Source organism: Megascapheus bottae, chromosome 34 (assembly GCF_031878675.1).
Source record: "Megascapheus bottae isolate mThoBot1 chromosome 34, mThoBot2.hap1, whole genome shotgun sequence".
NCBI classification, from domain to species: domain Eukaryota; kingdom Metazoa; phylum Chordata; class Mammalia; order Rodentia; family Geomyidae; genus Megascapheus; species Megascapheus bottae.
Window position 1 is genome coordinate 1715048 of NC_143542.1, and position 24654 is coordinate 1739701.

The following is a 24654-nucleotide window of genomic DNA, read 5'->3' on the forward strand; positions in this document are numbered from 1 at the left end:
TGGCCATATGCAACGAAAGTCCCTGCATGAGGGACTTACAGCAGTCGTGGAATTGCCCCCCAAAGATTCTACATTCCCTGATGGCTCCCATACCATGTGCTTCCTTTCTCAGTGTGTCTTTTTCCCTAGATAAAGACAGGAGGGTTTTGTTCTAGAAGACCATGGAGATGCTAATTACCATGGAGCCAAATGGTTCTCAAAGGCACTTCCCATACACAAATGGCATCACTAGGGTGGGTGATAGGTAGAGCAGAGAAGACATAAGCAGATAAGAGAAAGAACTAGAAAGGTAAGAGACGCTGAGATCTCAAGTGTGTTTTAGAAGATGGAGGTGTTTACATGGCTGTTGTCTGCATGGGAGGAGAGGTCAAAGCAGCAAGTACAGAAGTCAGTATTCACAGCCCTCCCCTGACACCCCCCCCCTACAAACTCTGCTTCCTCTGCTTCCCCAGCAGGCAATGAAAAGAACAGTAAAAAGGAAGGGAATGAGCCAGCAGTCGGGGATGGCATGTGTTTGTTCTGTCAACTGAAATAGAATTCACAGGTTCTGTCAGTGGAAAGGCAGAGCCCAGTTAGACTCTTGGATGGCAGATAGGCTGAGCTCAGCAGGCCGTGCTAAGGACAGAGCAGCCAGCTTATCTGCAATCTCCATCACCTCCCATGCTAGCAGGAAGTAGTGGTGGCTGTAATTTGGTTTGAAGGATTAAGGGTGCACACACAACCATTAGGAAGAGATCATTGTTCCTAGGGTGAACACTGCTATGAACAGTGCTTACAGGATATGTGCAATGGATCATGCAAGAAAATTTACTATTTGTTAAAATGCAGTCTCCAGGAATACGCTTCCGAGAGCAATACATCATGAGAGACATAGTAAACAACTTCTGCTTCAAAGGATTTCATTAAGGTGTAAAGTGTGGCTTATATATGTATTGGGTCACTGAGAAAACTAGATGTGCTTCTGGTCATTGGATGGCCCTGTGTTGGCTGTATCCCAGCTGGGTACACATCAAGTTATTTAAGAAGAGAAAACCATCCTGGAGGGAGGAGGAAAACAAGTCTAAAAAATATCTATTATATTGGCTTTTATTTATTTAAAATCTGAGGGCTGAAGGAAATGGCAGCCCTCCTATGTCTAAAGGAAAGGAATTTCACATTTCTAAAATCCTTAAAGCATCACACCATGGAATAGGATGACGATGTTTTAACCGAGTCACCATCTCCTTATTCAAAAACTGAAGAGCTCGTGAGAGGGCATTGCGCCACCGGTGAGTATGTGAAAATAGACATTCTGATAGGTTTCCCATCATGGTACTTTCTAACTGGGTCTACAGGGATTAAATACACCCTTCAGGGCGGGGCATTTGAAAATGAATGGAAAGCAAACATTCTCTGGGGGAGGCTATGTTTCACAATGTATCTAAAAGGACCACTTCTGCCCAGTGTGTAGACCCACTAATCTCACTCTGCCTCCACCCATCCCTCCCCTTAAGATGTTCCTGAGTGGAGAAGATGCCTGGTGTGGGGATGGTACCGTCCGCAATGGCTGGCATGTGTTCCTTGTACTTGTTCTGTGTATGTGGTTGGGAGCCCCCACCCCCTCCCCCAGCTTCCCAATGGCAAAAAAACCTCCTCAGAAAATGGCTGCACCTCTCAGTTTCCTGGGGGTGCCTGTGTGAGCAACTCCAAGGAAGGTAGCTTATTGGTGGTGGTGTGGAATGCCTCTTGAAAGACACTAGGGTGTGTCTCAGCCAAATGCAATGTTTTAACAGGTGGGCATCGTACATGCTGCCCTGACAAGGGGGTGGGGGGGTTGTCACGCAGGGAGGGGAGTGAGACCCGGATGACAGCTTGTGGCTCTTCCTGCAGAACAGGACTCTCACATGACCACACACTTGCCCTTGAGCTTCTCTTTCCTTTTCTGCTGCTTGCTCTTTTTGCCGTCGATCTGGAGACTCACAGTCCTGCGCTTCTCCAAGTTGAGCAGCTCCTGAAAGAGCTCCTTGACGTTGTGGTTGAGCTTGGCTGACGTCTCCATGAAGGCACACTTCCAGGTGCGGGCCAGGTCCTCCGCCTCGCTGCTCTGCACCTCTCGGCTGGGGCTCTCGTCACACTTGTTCCCCACCAGCATGATAGGGATGCTCTCCACATCCCCTTTGATCTCACAGATCTGCTCATAGATGGGTTTGAGCTCTTCCAGGGACTGCCGGCTGGTGATGGAATACACCAGAATGAAGGCATGCCCTTTGGAGATGGACAGCCGCTGCATGGCAGGAAACTGGTGGCTCCCGGTTGTGTCAGTGATCTGCAGGGTACAGATGCTCTTATCACAGCTGATCACCTGCCGGTAGGTGTCTTCCACAGTTGGGATGTAGCTCTCCCGGAAGGTGCCTTTCACAAACCGCAAGACCAGGGAGCTCTTGCCCACACCTCCTGCCCCAAATACAGCCACCCGGTAATCATTGCTCTGCTCAGGCATTTTGCTTGAAGACTCCAGCTATCAGTCAGGAGGCACCTAGCAAAGGAACCAGATGTTGACAGAATTAATACAAATATAACTATTTGTAGAAAACAAATATTAAACCTGAAATGGCTACTGCTATTCATTTGTCCAGAGAACTATCTATTGAGCTTTGGCTAAAGGCCAGGCTCTGGGAAAGAGTCCAAGGAACAGCCGTGAAGAGCAAGGACCACAGACAGGGTCTCTCTTCCCATGGAACTCAGAATCAAGTGGAACAGACAGAAATCAGAAAGATAAGTTCACAAATATTTCATAAATCACATCACAGCGGGTGCTGACAGAGAGAGATCTGAAGCAAGCTAATCGAACCTGGGCTTCCAGGTGCAGTTTCCCTACAGAGAAGACAAAGTATGACAGACACAAAAACGGAACAAGACTCAGACAGATAACCATGTGAGGTTCAAGGTAAATTGGTTAACTAGATTGGGATAAATAACTCCACAGCCATCCTCAAATGTAATAGCTTTTACCCAAGCTGTAAATGAGATCCTCACATAATAGACCCATTCATTTATGTGATAAACAAACTTTTAAATTTTTAACTAGGGGCTTGGAGTGTGGCCTACTGGTAGAGTGCTTGCCTAGCATGCACAAAGACCTGGGTTCGATTCCTTGGTACCACATACATAGAAAAAATTGGAAATGGTACTGTGGCTCAAGTGGTAGAGGCTCTAGCCTTGAGTAAGCCCCAGGACAGTGCTCAGGCTCTGAGTTCAAGCTCCACAACTGGAAATTTTTTTTAAAAAAAATTAAAAAATTAACTTATACTTTTTGCAGAGGTTTGAACTCAGGGCCTCACATCTTCATTTGGGTTCTTTACTCTGGTGCTATAACAGTTGAGCCATAGCTCCAGCCCTGCTTTTTGCTGGTTATTTTGGAGATAAAGCCTTACAGGTTTTCCTGCCTAGTCTGGCTTCTAATTGTGATCCTGTGGCTCTCAGCTTACTGAATTAGCTAGGATTACAGGAGCAAACCAGTCATGTTGCTCTGTGGGAATGAAACAGTGCATCCAGGCATCATTAACCACAGTGGACCCAGAGAAGAGGAGGTGGAGGTTTACACTGGAAATTAATCACATGAAGAATAAAGAAACAACAGAATAAAACAGAAGAACAAAAAGTTGGTTTTTTTTTAAGTATCTATAAAACTAACTAATTTTTAGCTAGAATAATGAAGCAAAAAGTGGAGAAGACTGAAATTAATAACTCAGAAATAAAACAGGAGACAGGAGAAAATAAGAGACGGACCCTATGGAATAAAAGGATTAAAGGAATTAAACAGGGCTTTCAGCTCCTATATACACGACAACAATGGGGATTGCTTATATGAAATAAACACAAGTTACCCAGGTTGATTACAAAAGAAAATTTAAAAACATAGACCTATAACAGATTGCATTAACTATAGAATTAGTCATTAATTAGTAATAGTAATAATAATAAATAACAGATCTAGATGACTTCACTGATGGATTTTAGCAAGCCATTAAAAATAATATTGTTTACAATTCTTTTTAAAAACAAACAGAAAATAAACTGAATAGGAAGTAACATTTTTCATTTTCTGTGAATCCATAATTATGCATGATACCCAAATCAGGCAAAATAGTGTAGACTAATAATGATTATATGCATGTGTGTATGTGTATGTATGTATGTGTGTGTGTGTATTAATGAAATACTAGCAACATTAATCAATCAATACAATATAAGGATTATATAGTGTAGCCAAGTGGAATTAAAATAATGGAAATTGATTTATCATTAATATTAAATAAGGTAATATACCATATCAATAAAATTTGCAAACTAAGCCAATCCAAAATGCAATTTCCATTTATCACATGCACACATGCACACATGCACACACATACCAAGAACAAAAATCCAATTCCTAAAGGCATGCCCCAAAGCACATAATTTTCCTTATATTTAATAGTGAACAACTGAAGTGATCTCAAAGAAGAGAAAGGCAAAGATGTTCTCTCCCTCATATAATTTCCACTGCATATGAGGAAGAGGAATTAGGCAAGGAAAATGAAATAAAACATATCCACATTGGAAGTAACAAACTGTCCATCCCAGCTACAAATGATGCAATGAAGAAAGTCCATAAAAAAGAAACTATTTGAACAAATAAACTATTTCATCACATTTTTGGAGCACAAAACCACCATTGTATTTTTAAACTACAACTGAAACAATCTAAAAATGGAATGAAGAAAGTAATTCCATCTATAACAACGTCGAAAAGAAAAAAACAGCATTTAAAAATAAATTTCGCTAAAAGGTACAAACATTATGCTCAGGAAACAATTAAATCAGAAAGGAATTAAAACACTGAGAACACCTACTGTGTTCACATATCAGATACATAATGTTGTCAGGACCTTCACATTTTTTAAGTAGCCTATAGATTCCATGTAATCTTTAAAAATGTCCACTGGCTACTTTCCAGACACTGACAGATTGATACCAAAATTTATATGAAAACATGAGATTCAAAATAGTCCCAACTATGTCCGAGGAAATAAAAGGAAAAAAAAGCTAGAGGACTCATACTTTAAGCCCTACAAGGCTAAATAATCAAGCTATGTAGTTGTAGCACAGGATCGACATTATAAATGCATAGAATCAGAATCCAGAAAGCAATCATCACATCAATCATTAATTGAAAAATGTTCCAAGAAAATTCAATGGAGAAAAAATAGTGTTTGCAACAAATGTTGTTAAATGATGGATAGCAATACGCAAAAAGAACAAAGTTAGATCCTTTTCTTACACTACATAATAATTCACACAAAAAGAGACCAAAGATGTAAATGTAAGAAGTAAAACCACAACACTTTCAGAGGAAATTAGATATGGGCATAGGGCTGGAGCCATGTCTAAATACTGATGATTGTATAAGAAAAGAAAGATCCGAGAACACACACATACACACACAAATACACACACACACACACACACACACACACACACACACACAATCTCTCACCATGAGATGCTCTGCCCCATTTTAGCAAGAGCTCTCAATCAGAAAGCCATATAATCCTAACTACTCAGGAAGCTGAGATCTTGGGTTCTGGTTTGAAGCCAAACTCTGCAGATAAGTCCCTGAGACTTTTCTCTCCAATTAACCTCCAGAAAATGGTGCTGTAGCTCAAGTGGTAGAGCCTTGATTGAGAAGGCCAAAGAACAGTGCCCAGTCCCTGAGTTCAAGCTGTAGTATATAAATTTGCACAGAGGCAGATAAAGGGAAGACCACAGAAGTGGGGCATGTCACCTACCACAAAGTACCACATGGTACGAAGCTCTATGTCCCCATAATTCCAGTCAGACATTTTGAGTGCTGAAAGTGGGTGAGTGCTATACCAGGCTTTCAGAACTAGATTCTGGAGGTGGGATGGGGTGGGGTAGGAAAGCATTCTTTGACATCTGGAGGTCATAAAAGTTCCCTCTTTAGAAGAACCTTACCCCTTAGGTCCATGTGAATGAAATAGGATCATCTCAGGTAAGATAAAATATAGTCTTTATCTGTGTTATACTCAGAATTAATCCTGCTTCTAGAAACAAACACACTCAGCCTTCAATATTTATGGCTTCTGCATCTGCAGATGCAATCATAAATAAAAAATAATAGACAGAAAAGAAATAATGATAGTGTAGCTTTATGTCATTCCCTAAGCAATACAACCTAACAAGTATTTTATATGTAATTTGCACCACACGTGGTGGTGGTAATGGTAAGTTACCTAATTGGGGTTTTAAGTCAATAGGGAGGATAGAATGGTTCTGGGTGGATCCTACAGCATCATATATGTGAATCCTTGGCTTCTAGTATTCTAGGACAACCTGTGGATGCCAAGGGTTGACTGCCCATTGACCATGGAGAAAAAGTAAAGAGCAGACTGGATGACCAGCTCTTTAGGAGTGCCCATCTGGGAATGGTATTGATGGGATTGGGAACCACCCAGTGACACAGCAATCACGAAGGCTCAGGCATTTCCTGAAGTAAATAATTCTCACTGGCAGTTGACATGTTGGCTTCTCGGGATGTTTTCTCTTCTTCCTACCAGAATTGATATTAACTTTAAATGAATTCCATAAAGTTGGCACTGGGGAGCCCATTTCAGTGATTACTAATACAAATGGAATGAACCATGGAAGGTAAAACAGATTGACTGTATAAAGACATGAATAGTGATGTTTTTAAAAAGAAATCGAGAAACAACTTCAATCAAGTGTAAGTTCTTATGTGAAATTCATTTCTCTAGATAAGATAGAGAGATAAATAGATAGAAGGCAGATAGAGATCTACAAATACATATTTATATATATATAATCTCATCTTAAATAGAGGTCTATTTCAGGTATCTTCTCTAGCTGAACCTAAAACATGAAAGTTTTGTTTGAGAGAGTGATTGATCTATCTGAGCTCCTCCCCACAAAAATAAAACTAAAATTTCTAAAAGTTAAACCAGGTACGAGTAGCTCATGTTTGTAATCCTAGCTACTCAGGAGGCTGAGATCTTGAGGATTGTGATTCAGAGGACAGCACAAGCAGAGAAGCCCATTAGTGTCCATCTCTAATTAGCCAGCAAAAAACTGGGATCAAAGCGTGGTTCCGGTGGAAGAACACTGGCCCTGTGCAAGCAAGTTAGATGAGTGTGAAGCATCTGAGTGGCTCACACCTGTAACCCTAGATACTCAGGCGGCTGAGATCCGAGGACTGCACTTCCAAGCCAGTCCAGGCAGGAAAGTCCATGAGTCTCTTATCTCCAATTAACCACCAGAAATATGGAAGTGGTGCTACTTGGGCTTAACAAGGTAGAGCACTAACTAGTCTTGAGCTAAAGAGTGCAGAGACAGCAGCCAGGTCCTGAGTTCAAGCCTCACAACCAATCAAAAAAGAAAAAGAAATGTCTGGTTCATGTTTCTCAAAACAAAAGCAAAAACAGCAAAGGTGCTCTTGTAGAATCTTGTCTCTGGAGACAACCTCCTAGCACTTTAAGGGCCTTGGCACTCCTTACAACGTCAGCAAACTTCTGCAAGAATGGAACAAGGAGAGTGAACATGGGACACTGCTTGAAATAAAGGATTGGAATACATTATTTTTAGGAGATTCATTTCCACGTTTCTCATTTGCCAAGAGGCACATAAGCCCTCAGCTTCAGCCTTGCTGATGTTTGAAGCACTCTCATTAAGGGAAAGCAGGATGGCATAGAGCCAGAGCACTTTAAGACTGGCCCAATCCTGCCTGCATGGAAGGGGATGTACGATCTATTTATCTTTTCCCACACAAGTCAAGGAAATGAAAAAGACAATCATATAAACAATACATGATCCTACCAGAGGACAGATTAGACACATACTCAGTAGAGTCAGATATAACGAGCTACCCCCTGCGAAAAGAAAGCCAGCACCAAAGCACGAGGTGACAGTACACAGAATTATCACATGGAAAGGGATCAGTGCAGGGTATAATGGCTGGATGTGCTGTGTGCAAGCCAGTTAGCCCCTTACCAACAAAGGATTGGAGCATATGTGTGTGTGTGCATTTACTTGGGTTCCTTTCTAGCATCCGCCAAATAAAGTTTACAAAATTGGCCAATGACTAAAAGAAGATGTTTTAAACGTTATTACTAACTTGCTCATGATTTTTGGTTTCCTATCTATGAATCTAAAGTTTACTCCGTTCCTTTTAGGAGATTGTGTGTGTGTGTGTGTGTGTGTGTGTGTGTGTGTGCGCGCGCGCACACACGCAAACACAAATGTGTGTAATTATGGGGCATGAACTCATGAACTCAGGGCCAAGGTGCTGTTCCTAAGCTTTTTCTCAAGGCTGGTGCTCTACCACTTAAGCCATATCTCCACTCTTGGATTTTTGCTGGCCAATTGGAGATAAGAGTCTTAAGAACTTTCCTGCCCAGGCCAGCTTCAAACCGTGATCCAGTCTTCAGATCTCAACCTCATGGATAGCTAGGATTGCAGGTGTAATTACAGCCACTAAATTAAGAACTTTCATGCAACCCAAAATATTATCAAGAACATATAAGGAATTTACAAAATGGAAGAAATGACCAAAAGTGGGGGATTCTGACACAGTACAACATGGAGGACTCTTGTCATTTAATATAACTATTAAGTGACAAAAATTTCAAGAAGGCAAACACTCTATCATTGCACTTATAAGAGAGATCTAGAGTTGTGATCAAATTCACACAGATAGATGGTAGTGTTGTCTGGAACCTGGGGCTGAGGGTAAAGGAAGATGGCTAATGGGTGGAGAAACTTGACTTTGCAAGAGATAAAGGTGCAGTACCATCCTGGAGATGGAGGTTGGTGATGGCTGCACGTGTTCTAATAATAATGCATGCACGTCCTAATGCAATGAACTGTGTGTGTACATTAAATGGTCAAAGTGAGACATTTTATGTTATAAATATTTTACCACATTAAGGAAGAAACATATATATACATATGTGTGTAAATGTGTGTGTGACAACATGCTTAGCAATAATGATAAAATTATGATTTAAAAATAATAGAAACCATGCCCACTCATGGTTCAGAGTCAGCCTAGGTGGAGAGTCTGTGAGACTATCTTCAATTAACCAGCAAAAAATCTAAAAGCAGGAGTATGGTACAAGTGGTAGAGGACCAGCCTTGGGTGAGAAAGCACAGAAGTATGTAAGGCCCTGAGTTCAAGTTGTGGTACCAACATACACACACACACACACACACTCACACACACACATGCAAAAGCCCACAAGTAATTGGAAAACACATTTTCCTGTAGTAAAATATATATCCAAGATTATATATATATATATTTATATAACACAACACACACATATCTAGAGTGCATACCTCAAACTAAAATTGCTGCTTCATGATCTTACAGAAAGAAGTAACAGGAAATAATTCCTGAAACTGGAAGAAATCAGCACCAGAAATGACATCGAGGAAAGTTTATGAAATAGCTTGGTAAAAAGACCCATGTTGACATAAACCTCTGCTGACTTCTTAGTCACTGAAATGGCGCCCTCAGAATCTGATACGTTAGGATACATGTTTGTCCCTTGGATTCTCTTAGGTGTTTGTGTGCTCTCTTCCTCCCCAGCATGTGGATGTCATGGATGTTATCCATGGGGCATCACTGTCTCCAACAATACACAGGAAAGTTAATATCCATCCCTCATTCATAGTACAATTCCTTTTTGTGTGAGTGCGTACACTAATAAAGTTGTATTAGGGAAAATAAATGAAGCAAAATAAAAACAAAGTGCTTTTGGAAAGCTCGGTGTAAAAGTCATTGCTCCTAGGATGACAGTTATTATTTAAAATTAAAACACTTATATAAGATTACTATTAACATGACAGAGAAAGAGGTGAGAGAATTTACGCCACTGCTCCCTAGTACATTGTTATAGCAAAGAAGTTGAAGCCAAAAGTAAGCAGGAGCTCAAGAAATCATGCATTGGGACATTTTGTTTCTATGTTTTACTTTTTATTTATTTAGCGTTATGTTTTTATGTGTGCCATTACGGGGGCTTGAACTCAAGGCCTGGGTGATATCCCTTAGCTTTTTCACTCAAGGCTCAGCTCCACTTCTGGCTTTTTGCTGGTGAATTGGAGATAAGAATCTTACAGACTCCCCAGCCCTGGGCTACCTTTGAACCACAATCCTCAGATCTCAGCCTCCTGAGTGGCTAGGAATTCAGGCATAAGCCACTGACACCTGCCTAGCCAGTTCAAGTACCTGGGGCCTTCTTTGACTCCATAATTCCTCAGGTATCCATCTACTGTTTAAGCCACTTCTGTCAGCAACATCTTCAAAAGACCCGCAGATCCAACCATGTTTCCCTCTGCCTCCCAGGGAACTCTCTAGGTGATTGTGTCTCTTCCCTGGATTCCTGCAGCCACTTCCCTTGCCATCTATTTGCTTGAGGCTCTGGGCCCTTCAGATCCATTCATCCTCTGAGCTCCAGAATTCCATCCATTAGCTCCACCCCCATCCATTAGCTGTCCTGCCTTCCTGGGAGTTAACAGCTAAAAGGATTGGCCCTTTGCCATTCACACCCATATTTACCACCTTGTTGTCCCATGCTCACTTTATTCCAGCCACATTTTTCTGCTCCTGACACACTTTTGCCTCGGGGACTGTGCACTGGTTTTCCCTGACACCCACAGGACTCAGCCCTTGGCCTCCCACAGGACTCGGTTCAAATACCACCTTCACAATGAAAATGTCCCTGAGTATCTCCTCAGCCCAACAGCTACGTGGATAGCAACGTGGATGGTCTATACCCTCCTCCTGCTTTATTTTCTCCCTAGAAAATATTCCTTTCTGGCATATTATATTATTTACTTTAAAAATAATTATTTACTTCTACTATATAAAAGCTCTGTATGTGCTTCTTATTCATTCAACTCCTTGCTATTTCTTTCTCCCCAAGGCATGAACAAACTTAGCCTCGCCCCTAGGAAGTGTGTACAAAAAATATGTATACTGAATGAATAAATCTGTAGTTTTCTTCTACAAACAGCCTGGGAAGAGAGGAACAAGGCCTGTGGGTAGACAGCTGTGGATTTTCCCATACTCCTGACAGCATTAATATACTTGTGGCAATTCCAGGGGCTTGGCTTCAGTGGGCTGAGCGACCCCTTTGATGTGGTATCTAGACCACAACTACAGAAACCTCTGTACACCAAGCCACTAATTCCTCCTGTGCTCTGCCCCTGACTCTGATGAAAGATGAACAAAGTCAGACCAAGGCTGTGTGTCTACTGCTTGAAGACATCTTGGATGGAGACTCTGAGGTCCCAGAGGGAGGGGCTGTGAGCACCGTGGGAAAACATGAGCATCTGGGGAAAACAACACAAGGGGAGGCTGGTGGTGGGGAGGGACAGCTACCCTTATGTGGAACGGACCATAAGCAGCGCTCAGAGAAGATCTGGCTGCTGCATAGAGACAGAACAAATCAGGTCCAAAGCAAATGTAGCTTAGATGGAAAGTGACATAGGAAGATATGGAGCTCTGATGACATCAACAGTGGGTAGTATTGGCTTGGTGGGGAAAGGTTAATTCTCTCTCTCTCTCTCTCTCTCTCTCTCTCTCTCTCTCTCTCTCTCTCTCACACACACACACACACACACACACACATTAAAAAAGAAAAAGAAAAACAGAGCTACTCAGTGATCCAGCAATTCCAATAACACTCTTGGGATTGTATCCAAAGGAATGTAAGTTAGAATGTGACAGAAGCACTTGTACAGCCATGTCCCTTCCAGCCCTGTTCATAGCAGGCAAGCTCTGGAAACATTGTCCTACAACTGCTGAATCCAACAAAACAGAGATCAACCATAAGTAAGAAACGATGTCATTTGCAGTGAAATGGATGAACCTAGAAATCAGTACATTGAGTCAAGCCAGGCTCAAAAAAAGAAAGGTCAAAATTTTCTCTCCTGTAGATGGATGCCATACCTAAAATATAAATATATATGAAACCACATATAGGAATATATATATATATATATCCTATATATTCCTAAATGGTCCTAAAGGAGTTTGTGTGTGTATATACACATACATATATGTTTCTGTATATTTACATTTTTGGATATATATATATATATGCCTATGTATGGGTGGAATACTATGGTGAAACCCTTTTGAACAAAACATGGCTTTCCTGGGATGTGGGTACTTGAAGGACAGGGAAAACAAATGGCAAGGGGGAAGGAGGGATGGTGAACATAGTCAAATATAAGTTCTAAACTTTGGAAAGGGGAGGAGGGAAAGGGAGAGTAATGCAATGAACAGGGTGATTTCTGATCTATTGTACATATAAATGGATATGTTCAGAGGAAATCCCCTTGTACACAAATGGATGTGATTACAATTTTAAAAAAGAAAGAAGTAGTAGAATGAGGAAGAAGGTGACACCAAGAAAAAGGAAGGTTTCCTCCTTGGAGAACTGGATAAATGAGACTTAATGCAGGCCTGCATCACTTAAAGGGGAGCTACGTTTGCAAAAGTGCCCTACAGCACATTGTGTGTGATGAACATCACATCGCCCAAACTTAGATGAGGTCATCACTGAGAGTGACCCATGGATTCCTAGAAGACATGAAGTATGACAAGAAGGAGGAGGAGGAATGGATGCAGAAACACAGGAAGCAGGCAAGTCAATGCCCTGAGTGCAAACTCCAGTAGAGAAAGAAAGAAAGAGAGAAAGAAAGAGAGAAAGAGAGAGACAGAAAGAAAGAAAAGAAAGAAAGAAAGAAAGAGAGAAAGAAAGAAAGAGAGAAAGAGAGAGACAGAAAGAAAGAAAAGAAAGAAAGAAAGAGAGAGAGAGAAAGAAAGAAAGAGACAGAAAGAAAGAAAGAAAGAAAGAAAGAAAGAAAGAAAGAAAGAAAGAAAGAAAGAAAGAAAGAAAGAAAGCAAGCAGTACAACTTCCATTACAGACTCAGGAGGGAGAGTCATTAAAAACAGGAAAAAAAAAATATGGAGTATTGAGAGAAGAATGGATTAACCATGGAGTCCAAGTTAGTTCAACAAGAAAAGGAAAATGCAGAGAAAGAATTGAATTAAGGTTAATCTGAGAGCATATGTGCTGGGTGGGTCAGAAAGGGCTATGGCTGAAGGCCAGAAGCAAAGTACAGCTATTAGACAAATGGCTTCCTTCCAGCTTGTAAAGGAGAAGAATAAATCTTAGACACTGAGGAAGAGGAAATAAGAAAATGCTGACCAGAAAGCAACCTCAGTGTAACCCAGGAACCCTCAATTTCCAGCAAGGGCCAAGGGTGTTAGACAAGCTTGTCAGCTCACAAACGAGGAATCTGAGATCAAGTAACAGTGACTTGTTGCCCAGCTGTGAAGGGTCAGCATTCACGTGGTCCACACAACTTTTTTCCTGAGCCCCAAACACACAAGGCAGATGAGAAGACATTCGCAGATGCCTCAAGGATCAAAAACAAGACAGGTTTTGGTTAGGACAAGAAAGCAAGCTATAGAGCCAGGAGTGTGGCCTAGTGGTAGAGTGCTTGCCTAGCATGTATGAAGCCCTGGGTTCAATTCCCTGGTACCACATACAAGAAAAAGCCAAGAAGTAGTTCTGTGGCTCAAGTGGTAGAGCACAAGCCTTGAGAAAGCTTAAGGACAGTGCTCAGGCCCTGACTATAAGTTCCAGAACTAGGAAGAAAAAAAAGAAGGAAGGGAGGAAAGAAGGGAGGGAGAAAGGAAGGGAGGGAGGACGGACAGGCAGGCAAGCTGTGGAGAAACTGAGGATTCCTGGCTTACTCTGGGAGCTGAGGTCAGAGAAACAGGGTTCAAAATCAACCCAAGGAGAAAAGCCCTGGAGACTCTGTCTCCAGCTGGTCAGCAAAGAGCAGGGCTGGTGGAATGGCTCAAGTGGTAAAGTATCATCTCTGAGCAAACAAGCTAATCGAGCATGCAGACCAGAGTTCGAGTCCTTGCACCGGCACATAGAAAAAAAATAAGCTATGAACATTACACAGAGACGTATTATTGACAGCACAATGTTTAACAATGCATGATGCCACCTAGATTGAGTAAGGTGAGCAAGTCCCACAAGGCACTCTACCCTATATGAATTAGCAACACCAGAACAAGGGGTTCAGTGTTCCTAATCGTTGAAGAAGAAAGTTTTTCCACACTTAAGCCACAATCCTGCCAACAGCACTCACGTACATGTCCTACTCACTTAAAAACCGCAGTCATAAAGACGTCTGTGTGTATTTTCTGACTCATCAAAAGGGTTATAGGTACCTCATAAAAGATCCAGGCCTGCAGTTGTCAAGGCCCATGTCCAAGTGGTCTAGATAACACGTGTGGGAGAAAACATGGGCTTTAAATCAGTATTGAATTGTGGGATATCTAAATCATTATTGTAATTTCACCCTAATAAAGGGGCAAAAGTCCTAAGAAGTTAAGCTAGTAAAAGCTGTGCAATGGGGAACTGAGGCTGGATGGAGGAGCTCTGGCTGGGCTGGTCTCTGCACATGTTGAAAGGAAGTACTCAGAGATTAAGATGATTTCAGTAGTCTCAGCCTTTGAGCTCTGATGAGTGTCTTCTACACTCTTCTGAAAAAGAAAAGGTGTGTGTGTGTGTGTGTGTGTGTGTGTGTGTGTGTGTGTATTCATAGCTTGTTATTACAAATCTTATAATTAAGAAGTTTGGTCTTTTTGATTGTCGCAGGGGTGGAGGGGGGAGCAAGGTCTCTTCATAAAGGATGGATTCTATTTAAACCTGTCTTGAATTGAAGGACAGGCATGGAAATCTCAGGAAATTTTTCTGAATGTCACTGTAAGAATGTAAATATCACAAAAAGTCACCAAAGTAAATACCAATACTACAACACTACTTAAGGCTTGGAATTGCAACTGCTGAAGGAAAAAAAAAAAACAGAGGCACAAAAATTGAATTATTTCCCAGTGTATAAAAGTAACAAACTCACTGGTTCACAGTCTTTCAAAATGGCAACTTAGCATGTTTACTTCAACTACCAGAAGCAATGTCTAACCAAAAGCATAAGTGGGATGGGAAAAAGAAAGCTGGGGTAACATACTGGAAGAGAGACAGAGACAGAGATGGAGAGGAGGGAGAGAGAGTGAGGGGAGAGCGAGAGGAAATGGAGAGTAAGAGGTAAAAGGACAATGGGAGGAGGGGGAAAGGGAGAAAGAGAAGAGGGAGAGGAAGAGGGTAGGAGAGAGAACGATATCAGTTGATTTTATATAGTCAGAGACAAACCATAATATTATAACACAGTACCTGAAATGTTTTCCTATAGACTTGTCTGTGGTAATTTACAGCTGGAATGTGTATTTTAATCAGATTCATAGAATTCAACTAGTAGGTGTATTTTTCTCAATCAACAACACCTTCCCCCACCCCCGCCACATGCTTTTTTTGTGGGGTACAGGAGAACAGGGGTTGTGTTCATTTGGCTTATTTCCTCAGCTGACATCTAGCACTTGAGCCATACCTCCAGTATGGTATTTTCACTGGTTAATTAGAACTGGAGTCATCCAGACTTTTCTGTCCATGATTGGCCCATGATCCTCTGGATCTCAGCCTTCTGAGTAGCTGAAATTATAGCCACCAACACCTGGTTTCAATAGCTTTTTTCATAAAGACTTCATCTCATTTTTGAATATGCAGAATAAAACCCCATCTATATAAAAGTTCTGGATTAATGAGTACATGCATTGCAGATTTGCTACATGCTCCAAACATTTCAGACTGGCACCCTTTCCTCTTGGGATCTAGGTCCTGTCTCCTCATACCTTTCTCACTGTGGTCTAGTATCGAATTCTTTGATCCTTTCTGAAGGAACAAGACATCTGTTTCTCATTACTGGCTGAACTGCATTTTCTTAATTTGGTGATATTTGGACATCTTTTGATTTGTTTCAGAATATCATCTATACATTCATCTGGGAAAACAAAATAGAAAACTAAAAATAAGAAAAACTACCTAATTATTCTGGGAGTTTTCAGTTCTTTTCAAAATCCATGTCATAGTTCTAAACACTCTTTACCTACAAACTCACCAAATGGGAAGTCGGGTCTATATTTTGTGTTCATCTTTTTGCTTATTTTTTTATCTAACACCACCAGTGTTTGAACTCATGGACTCATGCTGGCTTGACTGATGCATTACAACTTAAGCCATGCTTCCAACCTTGATATTTGCTGCTTAATTGAAGATGGAGTCTCAGAGACTTTTCTGCTCAAGGTACTTTTGATCTTCTAGGTCTCAGCTTCCTGAGCAGCTAGGATTTCTTATATGAACCACAGGGGTCCAGCATTCCTTCTTTAGTAAATGGAAATTATCCGCCATTACGTTTTTGTCATGATACATAAACTGATGTTTCAATCCATGCATATATATTATACATATTTCATATTTTATATATTTCATATTATACATATTGCATAGTATATATATATATTTCATTATATATATATTTGTAGTTAAGTCAAGGTAATCAAATCTCTCAAACATTTATCATTTCCTGGGGGTAACAACCTACAAATTACTTTCTTCTAGTTCTTTGAATACAGTTCATTATTTTCACCTGTAACAATGAATCATTATAGTGTGCAATACCATGCCAGAACTTCTTGTTCTGTCTTACTCCTAACTATAACTAAGAACTATTGATCAACTTCTCCCTAATGCTCCATTCCTTTACTCTCTGCCTATCACCAGTCACCACTATGCATCGCCATTTTGGATTTTTATGCCAGTACTGGGGCTTGAACTCAAGACCTGGGCACTGTCTCTTAGCTTATTTGCCTGTGGCTAATTTTCTGCCACTTGAGCCACAGCTTGACTTCTGCCTTTTTTCATGGTTAATTGGAGAGAAGACGCTCAGACTTCTCTGCCCCACTTGGAGTCCAATCCTGATTCTCAGCCTCCTAAATAGCTAGGATTAAAGACATGAATCTCGGCATCTGAGTCACGATCATTTATTCCTATTCATGCTGGGAGAGAAGTACAAAGGTTAAGAGAAAGAAACAAAACATTCAGCTAATCCTCTAAAACTCAGGTAATTGTTCTCTAAATCTCAGGGACTTTCTATGTGTGGAGATAACCCAGTGTTGTGACTGAACTAACAGCTAGATGAAAAGATTGGGGCAATTTATTCGTTTATAAAATGCCAGCCAAGAGCCAGTGGCTCACACATTTTCTCCTAGCTATTCAAAAGGCTGAGATCCAAGAGGATCTTGGTTCAAAGTTCTGACTGGGAAGAAAAGATCCATGAGAGTCCTTCTCCAATTAGCCAGCAAAAACCAACCAAACAGAACAACAACAACAACAAAAAAAAAACTGGGCTAGAGGTGTGGCTCAAGTAGTGGAATACCAGTTATGAGAAAGCAAGTCCATTAATCAGTAGAGCCTAAATTCAAAGCCCTGATACCAGAGAAAAAAAAAAATCCAGCCCCAAGATGGAATTTTAATGAGGGTAGAATTTCAGTGCAAGAGAAAACAGTGAGTTTCATCTGGATTTTCCCTGGATTCAGAGTTTAGGAATCTCATCACGTGTTTTGTTCAGTGTCATCTGTAAACAGACCTTTGAAATCACCAAATGTTTCCATGACACATCTGAAATCTAGGAAAGCTTTTTCAGGTGGCTGTTTTGCCTGAGGTTGGCTGCCTAAGTGGACCCTTCCTGAGAAGTTAAAGAAGTTAAAAAGTGCTGATGGTTCATGCCTATAATCCTTTCCACTCTAGGGACTAAGACTTGAAAATCATGGTTTGAAGCCAGCCTACAAAGACAAATCCTTCAGGCTTTTCTTTCCAATTAACCAGCAAAAAGCTGTAAGTGAAGGTATGGTTCGTTTGACAGAATGCCAACCTTGAGCAAAAAAGCCAAACAAGAGTGGGAGAGTGAGTTCAAGCCTCAGGACTGACACAGAATGAGAACAACAAAAGGGCAAATAACAGAAAGAGGTCAAAGAAAGGTATATTGTAGTGTAGTGTGGAGTGGTGATGGCTGGGGTGTGGTGTGGTGTGTGTGTGTGTGTGGTGGGAGGCCTGATGCCTTCTCTTATTTTCCCAGGCAGTGCTTAGCATGAAACATTCTTTCACAGCATTAAACATTCTTTCACAGACATGCACCAAGGTTTGTTCCTGAGACAAAAAGGCCTAACATCCAGCTTCCCACTCTCCCACACGCATTGGCTGTGGAAGCCACCCAGAAACTGACATCTTCCCATTGAACTTACTCTGGACTTCATGAACGCCATATTCCCAAGTCAATTCCCAAATATTATATTTCACCCAACCTTTAGTGAATGGCCTAAAAATAAATAAATATCAACATTGGAAAGACTCCCAATAGCCAACGGCAATTCTGCCAGTCGGCCACACAGGAAATAATAGACCACTGGCTATGTGTTAGTTGTACAATACTGTTATTTCTCCCGTGAAGGAATTGAAGTATAACCCCCCCCCCGATATGACCAAGGACATGTTTGCCGGCTTCTGCTATCAGGGCCTGGCAGTGAAATAAGCCCAGGCCTTCATTTCTGGGGCAAAACTCCTTGCCAAGTGCAGAATGGTATGCCTATTCCTTTTCTCTGTACCAATTGACCTACAGCCTGCAGGCAGACTGCAACTACAATCACTGGAGAGTGTTCATAAGACCACAGGAATTATTTGACCCGGTCCTTTAGTTTTACTGCTCATGAGGTGAGAGTCAACTTGGCACAAGTAGTTAATAGCAAAGGAGGGATAGCTCAGCCTGGTGGTTCATGACTGTAGTCTCAGCTGCATGGGAAGCAGTGTGTAGCTGGATCTCTGTTTCAACAAAATATGGTGGAGACTCCATCACAACCAAAAAGCCAGGCATGAGCTTAAAATGATTTCTTGGCTTTCAATGATAATTCCTTTTGTATTATGTGGCATCCAAGTCTCTTGACTAGAAGTCTTGAAAGTGCTAGGAAAGCCCTCTCATCTTTAACTCTTGCTACGAGTCAATTTCTTAACAGATTGCATGAGATTGTCCCCATAATGCAGCCCAGGGGTTTCCAATCAATTCATACTATCCAAAGAAACAGCATGAATGAGTCGCAGACGTCGTTGAAATTGTGCTGTCAGTTAAGTTTACAAAGCAGGTGACATGAATTTTACCATATTCTTTATCCCATTTCATAAAAAATAACCATTTAAAGATATAATCATTAACAGTAGAAAAACTTTGTACCTACAAATCATCTCACTTTGGTTTAGCTCAGGATCTCCCCTGGCTGTTGGCTAGAGTAGTGGCCAGTACAACTGGAAACAACCGACATAGCAACTTAAAAGCCAGATTCAGGCACCACTGCAAAATCATCATCAAAAAGAAATGTACAAGTGGAGTTATATTGGTTTGTGACATGGGTCTTTCTTTTTGGAGGTGTGTGGAGCAATTCTGGGGTTTGAACTCAGAGCTGTGTGCTTGCTAGGCAGATAGTCTATCTCTTCCATCCTTCTTGACTTTAGATCATTTTTCAGGTGGGTTTTCATTTTGGCTGGCGACTGGGCTGAACTGTGATTTTCTTGCTTGTCTAGGGTCACAGCCCACCAAGCCTGGCTGAGTTTAGATAAGGTCTCTAAAACATTTTGTTCAAACTGGTATCTCTGCTTCCCAAGCAGCTGAAGATTATAGGCATGCACCCCCAAACTGGGTTTGGGTCTCCTTTCTTTGACAGTAACTAGTTGTATTAAATTGACGATTATCAGTAAAACAGCTTCCCTTTTGAAGACTAACTACTTTCCTGGGGAAATTTCTAGCAAAATCAATCAATATCCTAGAAATCAGCCTTAAAGACATCAGTCTACGGGCAATACTCATATCTCAAATGTCCAAGTTCACCACAGAAGTCCAAGCCACTCTGTGAGCAAGGGCAAGAATGTGCTTCTCTGAACTGAGAGTTGCAGGTCTTCACTGCAGGCTAATCTTCTCCCCAAACCCTCACCAACTCCCAGCCCCACACAACCAAAGGCTTCCATCTTGCTCCACCTCCAAAAACTTCTTCCATGCAAAAATATGTACCATATTCATTTTAGAGAAATGATTTTTGTGCTTATATCAATAGGCAAAAATGGGCTAATCTCCACTATATTAATAGCAGACCCTAAATTAGAAGGAACACATTTTAGTTTTGTTTTGTACTAGTACTGGGGCTAGAACTGGGCTTGGATATTTGTCCTTTAGTTATTTTTTCCTCTCAAGGCTGGCACTCGAACACTTGCACTCATAATTACCACTTCCAGGGGTTTGTTTTTTTTTTAGGGGCGGGGACGGCGAGGATTTTTTGCTAGTCCTGGGGCTTGAACTCAGGATCTGGGCACTGTGCTTGGACACTTTCTGCTCAAGACTACGCTCTGCCACTTAATCCACAGCGTCATTTCTGGCCTTTTCTGTGTATGTGGTACAGAGGAATTGAACCCGGGATGTCATGAATTCTAGGCACTAGGTGAGCACTCTACCATCTCCCCCACCCCCCTTTTTTTGGGAGCCTGGAGATAAAACTCTTATGGACTTTCCTATCCCTGGCTAGCTTTGAACCTTGATCCTCAGATTTCAATCTCCTGAATAGCGGGGATTATAGGCATGAGCCATCATTTCTTTTCGATAAGAGAACTCGGGTGATTTGTCAAAGGTTTTAATGGTTCAGTACAAGGGGTATCATTTGCTGCGGAAATAATTCCTAATGAAAGTGGATGGAAAGCAAAGATAAGCAAAGTCTGAGCTGTGTGGTGAGGGGTGAAATGGCTTTGAAGGGCCAGCCCAGGTTGCTCCTTCGTTTTGAAACTTCCTCCCAGAACTTGGCATTCTGGGTTTTTCTGTCTCACAAGGAGAGGGAGGAACTCTGTGGAAGCAGTCTATACTAAGGAGAGAATGTGGAGGTTTTTCCATTAACTATGCAAATAGAATCCCCATCTGCCAGGAAAACTGGAAAGTACCAACCCTCCCTGCCCTCCTCCCTTTTCGTCCTCTGTTCCTTCCCCCCAGGGAACACTGGAACACTCCTGTCTGCTCTTCTGTCTCTCTGATGGAACTGGGGGCATCTTCCTGAGGCCCCCCCCCCAGCACCTGGAGCCTCTTACACCTGCAGATAATGCGGATTGTGCCATTTCAGAGAACAACAGCAAACTAGGAATGATGTCTCCTATGAAATTGTTCCGTTTAGTCTAATGTCATCCTCCTCTTTTCTCTCCCTCCTACTCCACACCTCCTGGAACCCAAATGTCACTGAGGCTACATTGGGATTGATTTGGAAATGGAAAAAGATTCCAGCCTTTTATGGTTACCTAGAAAATATTCATTTAAAAAAATTGTATTTTTTTTTTAAGTTTGATGTTTTGGCTTTATTCATGTCACACACACCCCCGCCAGTCAAATCAGGAGAGTTGTGATAAGCTTAGTCCAGCAGGCACAGGGGGTTCCTTTGAAGAGATAACTAGGGCCCGTGTGTAAAAGAAAACTGCTCAGCCTTGCGGACCGTGTCACTGCACCTCGGGGTGGAAGGAAATTGAATTCCACCACGGAATTCCACATTGGATTCCACCATTCAGGGGAGGTGACAAACCGTGTTTGCTGCGCCCGCGTAAAGGGCTTCGGCGCCCCCCCCCCACCCTATCCAAACTGCAATGGGAAAAGGGGGAAGGGGAGAAGGGAAGAAAAGGCCTTTGGTGGGGAGCAGGGGGCTAGAGATGGCCCTCCCCACGACGCCACTGGCTACCCGCTGTACTTTTCAAGCCAGGCTGGGGGCTGTCATCCGTCCCTGTCACCCCTGGGGGATGCACAGATCTCTCCAGAGGATGTGGCCGCGGTGCCTAAGAGCGGGCGCCCTGAGCGCAGGGAGGTGGGCACGGCGAGGGACATTGGTTAGAGAGCCCAAACAGGTAGAGGGGCTCAGCGCCGGCCACCCACCAAGTCCCACAGGCTGCCACCCCTCGTCTCACTTCCGATCCCATCTGGGGACGACTTTTCCTAAAACCTTGTCACCAACTTACCCATGCATACCAATCCCCACAAACCCAGGGGTTTCCGAAAGGGGAAGTCCTGGCGAGAAGAGATGGTGATGATGATGATGATAGATTATTGTTATTACTATTACTATGATCATTGTTGGAAGAGCTTGGAAGACAGCACGAAGCTCACCGCCCCCCCCCCTCCCCGACCAGGATCCACAAAGGCTTTCAGTACTTTATCCCCCCTCGCACCAGCTAGCCAACTCCGGTATTGAAATGCTGGCTCGCCCTCCCCCGTGCTAAGCCCCTTTCGGGGATGCAAATAACCCCGGCCCCACGGCCCCGAGCCCCGGCGATGTCACGGCTAGACAGAGAGAGAGAGAGGGTGGGTTACCTGGGAAGGGGGACAGCCTAGCTGCGCTCCTTGCGCGTCTCCGTGGAGCTGCTGGCTCTGGACGGGTGGCGAGGGGAGTGAGTGCGGCTGCTGCGGCTGCTGGCGACGCGGGAGCGGCGCGCTCCTCCCGCCGCGGTGACGGTGACGCTACTGTCAGCTGCTCGGGCCGCCCTGCGCCCTGCGCCCTGCGACTCTGCGCGCTGCGCCCTGCGCGCACCGCTATGTCTCCAGCTGGGCTGCGCTGTGGGGAGGGCCTGGCCTGACCCCGCCCAGCGGCCTCCCCCACCCCTCCCCCTCCCCTCCCCCTCCCCCTCCCCATCGCTTACTTTCGGAGTTGGCGGATGCTGTAGCGGCTGTGGCTCTAGGTTCCATGGCCGGGCCCCATTCGTCTCTCCATAAAGAGCGTTGAGGCGCCCCCTCCTGTTCGCTTCTGGGATCGACCGGGAGAGCTGAAAATGTTCTGGGACATGCCAGGAATTCAAAGAATTTCATTGAAAGGAGATTGGATGTGGGTGTTCTCTGTTTTGGAGTTGTCATTGTTGGCTGGTTTGCCATTGGTGCCCTCAAGGAACGGTCATCCCTTGTAGCCCTTTTCAGCTTTTCTTTGAGTTGTCGAATGCGACATTAAAAACATGCTCACTTAGAAGGCAGAGGAAAACGCCCCAGCCTAGCACCAAGCACCAGAGCAGATTCATAGAGCCTCGTTTATTAAGATCCTAAAACAAAAGTCGCCATTGGCAATCAGAGCTTACCATTGTCCTTTGGCCAAGTGATTTTTTTCCGGAAACTTACTTGCTGGTAGTGATAATTTTATTAGAGGAATTGGTAGAAAACAGGTGAATCAGAGGAAAGCAAAACAGGGAGGTCAACCCATTTTGTGCACATATTTGTAAGATATTTCACAATACCATTGATCCACAATGAATTACTAACAAGAATGAGGCAGATTTTCTCTCCTGATTATATTGCTCTGCCTTTGGTTGTTTCCAATGTACTAAGAACTGAGTAACACAGCATTTTCCCTGGCTCAGAGGACTTCACTTACCCCTTCTGATATTATTTAGACTTTCTGTGTGACTTCCAAAAGCCTCGAAGTTCCTTTCAAAAGTAAATTTCTGCCCCATTTTCCACAGGCAGTGAGCTTTTGATAAAGAAATAAATCTTATATAAAAATTATGCTTTCACCCAGTAATCGTGGTTCATACCTGTAATCTTAGCTACTCAGGAGGCTGAGATCTGAGATCACAGCTTCAAGCGTGTGTGGGGGAAATCCATGACATTCTTATCTCCAACTAATCACCAAAACCCCACAAATAGAGCCTTGTTGGCTTGTTGGAGCTGTTGCTGAAATAGTAGAGTACCAGGCATGAGTGAAAAATATAAGGGAAAGTATCCAGTTCCAGATCTGAGGCTCCAGTAGCAGCGTGTGAGGGCCCACACACAGGCATGCACTGCACACATATGCTTTTTACTTCTAATCAAGAAATACATTTTGGACATTTCTGTTTTCTAATTTTAGTCCTGATACTATTAGAAAAGAATTGGGAATGTACTTTGTAAGCAAAAGCATGAACATTAGCATTGCATTTCCTATCTTACAGAGGCCAGCAACCACGTGGCTGCAGATGGGTACCCACTGGTTAGAAGGGCTACAAGGCTTAAGAAGGGCTCCCAGAGGAGAGTGTGGGTTACTGCCTGGCCCTGGGCATCGTCTGCTGGTGACCCTTTGTTTAGAAATTGTGTCCTACTTCATAAGTCAGAATGTGCTTTGTCATGACAACCAAAATGTAGGTTATCCTGTGAAACTGTAAAACCGAAATTAGAGAACTAAACAGTAGAGGGTGAAAAGATGAAAGAGGTGTCATATATAAATATATATATAAGTATACATATGTATATATGTGTATATATGTATGTATGTATGCATGTGTGTATGAATGCATGTGTATATTAGCTGGATGCCAGTGGCTCAAACCTATAATCCTAGCTACTCAGGAAGTTAAGAATTTCCATTTAAAGCTAGTTCAGGCAGGAAAATGAGTGAGACTCTTTTTATTTTTAATTTATCATTATTATTATTATGGTTTGTTGATTATGGAGCTTGAACTCTGGGCCTGGGTGCTGTCCCTGGGCTCTTCAGCTCAAGTCTAGGACACTACCACTTTAAGCCACAGCACTACTTCCGTTTTTCTAGTGGTTAATTGGAGATAAAAGTCTCATGGATTTTAGTGCCTGGGCTT

The 24654-nt window shown here is 42.6% G+C and overlaps 1 protein-coding gene across 2 annotated transcripts; it reads right to left on the reverse strand.

Moving 5' to 3' along the window:
* Positions 1-437: 437 nt before the first annotated feature.
* Diras2 (DIRAS family GTPase 2) lies at positions 438-22761 on the reverse strand. Of its 2 annotated transcripts, none has more exons than XM_090324041.1 (2): positions 22741-22761; positions 438-2515 (listed from the first exon to the last, which is right to left on the reverse strand). In XM_090324041.1, exon 2 carries the CDS (start codon positions 2477-2479, stop codon positions 1880-1882), a length of 600 nt encoding a protein of 199 aa, XP_090180167.1. In that variant the 5' UTR covers positions 2480-2515; positions 22741-22761; the 3' UTR covers positions 438-1879. The 2 variants fall into 2 exon arrangements, with proteins under 2 accessions (XP_090180167.1, XP_090180166.1); XM_090324040.1 differs by lacking the exon at positions 22741-22761 and adding an exon at positions 22415-22588.
* Positions 22762-24654: the final 1893 nt, after the last annotated feature.